Source organism: Ochotona curzoniae, unplaced genomic scaffold (genome assembly GCF_017591425.1).
Source record: "Ochotona curzoniae isolate NIBS_2020 unplaced genomic scaffold, NIBS_Ocur_1.0 contig_1014, whole genome shotgun sequence".
Lineage (NCBI taxonomy): Eukaryota > Metazoa > Chordata > Mammalia > Lagomorpha > Ochotonidae > Ochotona > Ochotona curzoniae.
In genome coordinates this window covers 28415027-28421036 of record NW_024464920.1, presented here as the reverse complement: position 1 = coordinate 28421036, position 6010 = coordinate 28415027, and the positions used below count along the sequence as shown (strand labels likewise).

At 50.1% G+C, this 6010-nt stretch overlaps 1 protein-coding gene across 1 annotated transcript; it reads right to left on the bottom strand.

The window, feature by feature from the left end:
• Positions 1 to 3619: 3619 nt before the first annotated feature.
• LRRC10 (leucine rich repeat containing 10) lies at positions 3620 to 4459 on the bottom strand. The gene has a single exon (XM_040978237.1). The coding sequence runs from the start codon at positions 4457 to 4459 to the stop codon at positions 3620 to 3622; it is 840 nt and encodes a 279-aa protein (XP_040834171.1).
• Between the last annotated feature and the right edge of the window lie 1551 nt (positions 4460 to 6010).

The window sequence follows — 6010 nt, the reverse complement described above, 5'->3', positions numbered from 1 at the left end:
TTCACAGGGGCCCAAGTACTTGGGCCATCTTCCACTGCTCTCCCAAATATATTAGCAGGGAACTTTGTCAGAAACGGAGACCCAGGACTTGCACCATCGCTAATGTGTGATCCCCTACTGCAAGCCATTCCTTACCCCACAACACCTTGAAGCTAGACATGTCTTAATGCATACTACCTTGTACAAGCTTGAAATAGGAATTTCTTGTGTATCTGAAACTGTCCTTAAATGTTCACGTAAGAGAAATTTCAGAGAGCACTGGTACTCTCTGACACTAGTCTCATCAGTGGCACTGTCACCTTCTTTGTCAATTTTATGTTTTACATCAGTTATCATCCCCACATTGGAGGTAGGTAGAGCATGTGAGAGTATTACGTCAAACTGTGAAGGTTTCAGTGCAACAAGCGAGTTTATGTGGATGTCACCTTGCCTGAATTTAAATCTGAAAGTTCTGTGTATTTTCCCAAGGACTAAAAAAGGTCCAGCAAAAATTACTAAAACAACCTACAAAGGGGGAGGAATGAGAGACTGACCTTTTGAAGCTGAGGGTATACACAAGCTTCGTCACTTGCTGAATCTCGTACCATTTAAAGCCCCTGCGAGGTGTTCATGACTTAGGCCTGAAAAAATCCCAAGTTAGTGTATAAATCTTGAATTTCAAGATCAAGTCTAACCTAGACTTTCCAATCCCTGAAAAGCTGTGGGTGGAAATTCTTTTTTTTTTTTATTATTATTTATTGTAAAGTCAGATATACAGAGAGGAGGAGAGACAGAGACAAAGATCTTCCATCTGATGATTCACTCTCCAGGTGGTGCTCACAATGGCCGATGCTATGCCGATCTAAAGCCAGAATCCAGGAACTTCTTCCGGGTCTTCCACAAGGTGCAGGGTCCCAAAGCTTTGGGCCAACTTCAACTGCTTTCCCAGGCCACAAGCAGGGAGCTGGATGGGAAGTGGATCTGCCGGGATTAGAACTGGCGTCCATATGGGATCCTGGCGCGTTCAAGGCAAGGACTTTAGCCGCTAGGCCACGCCACAGGGCTCATGGAAATTATTTTAACTTCGAGCTAAATATGGGAGCAGCAATTTGCAGACCCGAAACATAGGGCATGTGCACATCCGTGGCCATTAGAGCACTGTGAGAGGAGGCTGCTGAGGCCTTCACCTCCTGCTCTGCGTGAGATGGACTTGGGGGCAAGGAGCTGTGTCATGTTTTCAAAGTGCTTCAGTGGTGCTGGGAAGTCTCCAGTGACTCTCAGGAGGCCAAATACACTCATTTAGAAACTTAGTAACGGATTGTTGCAGCTTTCTGTGTTCAGGTAAGCCAAGGAGCAGTTGACCGAACCAGATATTACACCGAAGAGCACAGGAACTTTGGTTAAAAGTCTTGAGAGAAAAGACTCATTGACATGTTTTAGTTCAAACATGGGCTTAACAATACACACATGGTGTTATACTCAGTAAAAGTGCATGTTGCACAGTATTCATTGTTCCCTGCCAGCTGCTGTTCTTTGCAAGCTGTACACAGTAATTGGTTTAATCTGTCAATGCCCAGGAGGGAAAAAGTCACTATCTTATGCTGAAGTGATAACTGATTGGTGTGTGAAGGGCCACGCCCTCGTCTCGTACCCCTCAGCGTGTGTCCCAATCCTGTACTCCTAGTTGTTTGCACACAGTTGATAATTAGGACCCAAGCCCACTTTTTCAGTGTGATGTTGCTTGTTAAGACAAAAGAAAATGAATGTGGTTGCTGGTTAGTTTGCCTAGAACCCAGATTAGATTTTTAGCTGGTATCACTAACTCCTAGAGGTTAAAATCCTGTCTAATTGTATGGAAGCGATTTCGATACATCAAGATTTACAATCCAGAGTGAAAATACGACATTTGGTGCTTCAACGTTTTTATTTTACTTTCATTAAGTGAACATGTCCAGAAAACATCTGAATGGTATGGCAACTTAAACATGCATGTAGATGCTGACAAGGAGAACGATATTGGACAGTAAAGTCAGTAGGGAACCCCTTAACCGCACTGTTGGAAATGTGTATTGGTTTAGAAGAAGCAAAATGTGCAATAATTTGACACTGGAGTCAGAGCAGTTAGCTTGTGAGACTTGAGAATTTCAGCTGCTTATGGAGCGAGCTGTAGGTGCACAGTGCAAGCAGTGGGACCATGAACCTTGGGAGGGGAGAGGGGTCCAAGCAACTCCTGAGGCTTGTGCTAGGTAAACATCAGAAGGCAAATCATGTTGGCGGAAGCTTCTAGTGTCAGCCGAGTGGGTTCAGTCATCAGCAAAGAGAAAATGGACTGACTCCCATGAGGACTGTGACCTCATTAGCAAATAAGCCTGGTTACCCTTGAGGTGTAAACCTGTTAGTTTGTATGGGCAAAGGGGTCCTCTGGCCATCTGAACAGTGGGCTTCCTCTTCAGGCAGACGGTGACAAGAGGAAGGTACCAGGGCATGGTCTCTTCCTCTAGTTCCGGTAGGAAAATTACTCTGCTCTTTGAGGTTGTTTAATAACTGTACTGCTAGCTTCACACGCGTCTGGGGGAAAGAACCATCTCAGCAGGGTATTTTCAGGTAACTGGCGCCTTTTTCTGTTAAGAGATTCACAACAATGATGGGTTGTTAAATCACCCACTGGCAGCAATTCCTCTGTAAAGTATGTACTCATGGGAGTGTCACAAGGTACATACTACCATGAAATACTGGCAGAAGTACCCAGGCTTACATGAGAAAGATCAAACAAAATTGCCTAGTGGCAAAGGCTGTACACACTACAGCCCACAATGCAAATTTCACAGAGCGTGTTTGGAGTGAACAGATTCCTTATCTACTACCTTTAACCTATGACGGTTCTGGAAATGTCTCCCTCTGGTGACAGCAGTCCAGTGCTCAGGTTTGTTGGTGAGCGCTCCAGGAGCTTGCTGCTCCACTGAGGCAGCTGGACGGCGCGAGGTTTGGCTGCAGTGAGCCTGTATTGCCAAAGAGATTTTGCTTTCCAGTCGACTTAGCATTGTTGGAGATGGGGAAGAGCTGGGACCTTGGAGCAGACCTGGAGGGGGAGGGGGTTGAGCTAAATCGGGTTGAGGATGCAGCTGGACTCCACTGAGCTGGTCTGCACCAGTGGTTTCAGCTGGCCCTAAGCTGCCGGAGGATCTTCCATGCTCAGCTTTCCCAACGGCAGGAGCTCTTTGCTATGAGTCTGACCGGTTAGAAAGGCCCTTTTGGTGACCTGGGTTAGTCACAAGACATCGATTCCATTCATGGTCATGCAAAAAGAGTAAGTCTGTAAAGGAGAGGGCTGGGGCCAAGTCCCCTGAACATGCAGATGCTGAATGGGAGGGGCCTACGTGCCTCAGGTCAGCTACCTCTGGGAAGTGCAGGAGGCAATAGTGGCCGATCCCTTCTCCCTCAGTATCAAAATACCTGCTTGGAGAAGTTGTTTTCTACCAAAGACGTGGTGATTACTCGGAGTTGACAAGAGCATGTAACTTCCCTTTGGGAGTTTTGTTGTTCTCCATGTGGATTTGTGTCTCTCCCTCAACCCTGGTGGCAGGTCACCAATAACAAGGACTCCAGGACAGGTTGGTGTTCGCTCGGGGAGGACAAATCTTCAAGAGCCTGGAGGAAGGAGGGGAGGAGGGAGAGCAAGTGTCTGCGGCTCCTGGCTTTCCTCCTGGACCAGAGCATAGCGCCTGGCTTTCCTGGGGTCGGGCTCTGGCGTCTCCTCCGCCCACCTTCCCACGCGGCGCACGCCCTTGGCCACCTTGGGTGCGTTCCTGCAGGGGTTGTGGTCATAGATGACCAGCTTCAGGCCTGACAGGTGGGCCAGGCTGGGGAAGTGCTGGATGTGGTTCTGGTCCACGTCAATCACCTCCAGGGAAGGCATGTGCAGCAGCACCGGCGGGAAGTCACTCAGCAGGTTGCCTGAGAGCCAGATGGTCCGGAGCTCCCCGAGGCGCTGGAGCTGGCCGGGCAGCCCGCGCAGGGCGTTGGAGCCTGCGTGCAGGGTCCTGAGGAGGCGCAGCTCGCAGACTACTTCCGGCAGCCGGGGCAGGCGGTTGGCTTCAATCCACAGGGTCCGGAGGTTCTGGAGAAGGCTGAGCTCCCAGGGGAGGTCGCGGAGCTTGTTGTTGCCCAGGTAGAGGATACAGAGCTGGTTGAGGGTGCACACCACTCGGGGCAGGGCCTGGAAGTGGTTGAAATCCAAGGCCAGTATCTGCAGGTTCTGCAGGCGGCCCAGCTCCGGGGGCAGGCTGTGCAGGTGGTTGTCACTCAGATACAGCTTGACCAACTCCGTAAAGGCGCACACGTGCAGGGGAAAGCGGCGCAGCTGGCGCCCGCTGAGGTCCACCGTCCTGTCCAGGGGCATCTCCTGGAGCTCACCCGCCACGAACTTCTGGCAGCGGTCAGCAGGGATGAGGGCCACCAGGGCCCTGACTGCGTTCCCCATGAGGCCGCAGGCGTGGTGAGCCCTAGCCCCCTGACTGCCTGGGGCCCCGTCCTGCCTTCCTGCTATAAACAGGCGCTTTGACAGGTGGAAGTGCTCCTGATTGCGGCTGGAGTGTCGCGTGATGGGCCCCACTGACCGGCTGGGTCTTGGAGGTCTGTCTGAGTCACACACTTACCTTTCATCACCCAAGTCCCAACTCTCTTTGTCTATGTTTAAAAAACATTCAGCCTGAAAATAGCCTCACTTTTTTTTTTTTTTTTTTTTTTTACCTACTAAGAACATTTTGAGGGCCCAGTGCAGTGGCCTAGCGGTGAAAGTCCTTGCCTTGAATGCGCTGAGATCCCACCTGGGTGCTAGTTCTAATCCCAGCAGCCCCACTTCCCATCCAGCTCCCTGCTTGTGGCCTGGGAGAGCAGTGGAGGACGGCCTAAAACCTTGGAACCCTGCACCTGTGTGGGAGGCCTGAAGAGGATCTGGGACCCTGGCTTTGGATCGGCGCAGCACTGGCTGTTGCGGTCACTTGGAGAGTGAATCATTGGACAAAAAAATCTACCTCTCTGTCTCTCTTCCTCTCTGTATATCTGACTTTGCAATAAAAAGTAAATAAATCTTTAAAAAGAACATTTTGAGACAATATAAAAGTAAATTATGAACATTTGAGAGTGAGCTCCTCCAGCCATGGTTTATAGATGTCTGATTTGTTTTGAAAAAAGAATTCCCGTTGCAAAAGGTTTTTTTTTTAGTATTACATATCATTGACATAGTTGCATGTTACAGGTGTTTATGTATTTCCTTTAGAGATTTAATTTTTTTTTTTTTCTGAAAGGCAGAGCAACAGAGAAAGCGAGATCTTCCATCCCTTGGTTCAGGCCTCAAATGAGCGCACTAACGGGGGGTGCACCGCACCAAAGGTAGGAGCCAGCGCATCCGTGTGGGTCTCCCACCTGAGCGGCAGGACTTGGGCCATCTTCTGCTGCCTCCCCAGGTACATTAGCAGATCACGCGGGGCTCGAACCAGCACCGGGATGGAGTGGGTGTCCCAGGTGGTGGTTTAACTTGCTGTAACCAGAGCCACGCTTCTTTCCATATTTTAGAACTGTGTCTGTATCAATGAGCACTAGAAAAGCAAGAGGAAGAGAAGAGCCAGCCCCCCAAACATCAGTACGTCTGGCTGCATCACTAGTGTGCCGCTGTGGCAGGTGTGCTCGCCTGCCTGGCACAGCTTGGGGCTTCCCTTGGGTCACGCAGGTGGTGACAGGGAAGCAGCTATATAAGCAACACGTTTACGGTACCAGTCCAGAAGGAGGTGTGTACTCAAGTTGAACCAACAGGAGGTGGTACAGAGCACTGATTGTCACCTTCAGACATCACTGCTTGTCATCAGCCCCCAGTCCCTTGGTCACTTGCTGGCTCTGAGCTCCTGACTCCAGCCACATGCTGTCACCCAGGATCACCTTTCAAGCCCCAGTAGGTGGAAGCCACATGTTGAGGCTTGCCAGGCATTTGGGTTCCTGATTCAGTGCTGCTGCAGAACGCCCCCTCCCTCTACCC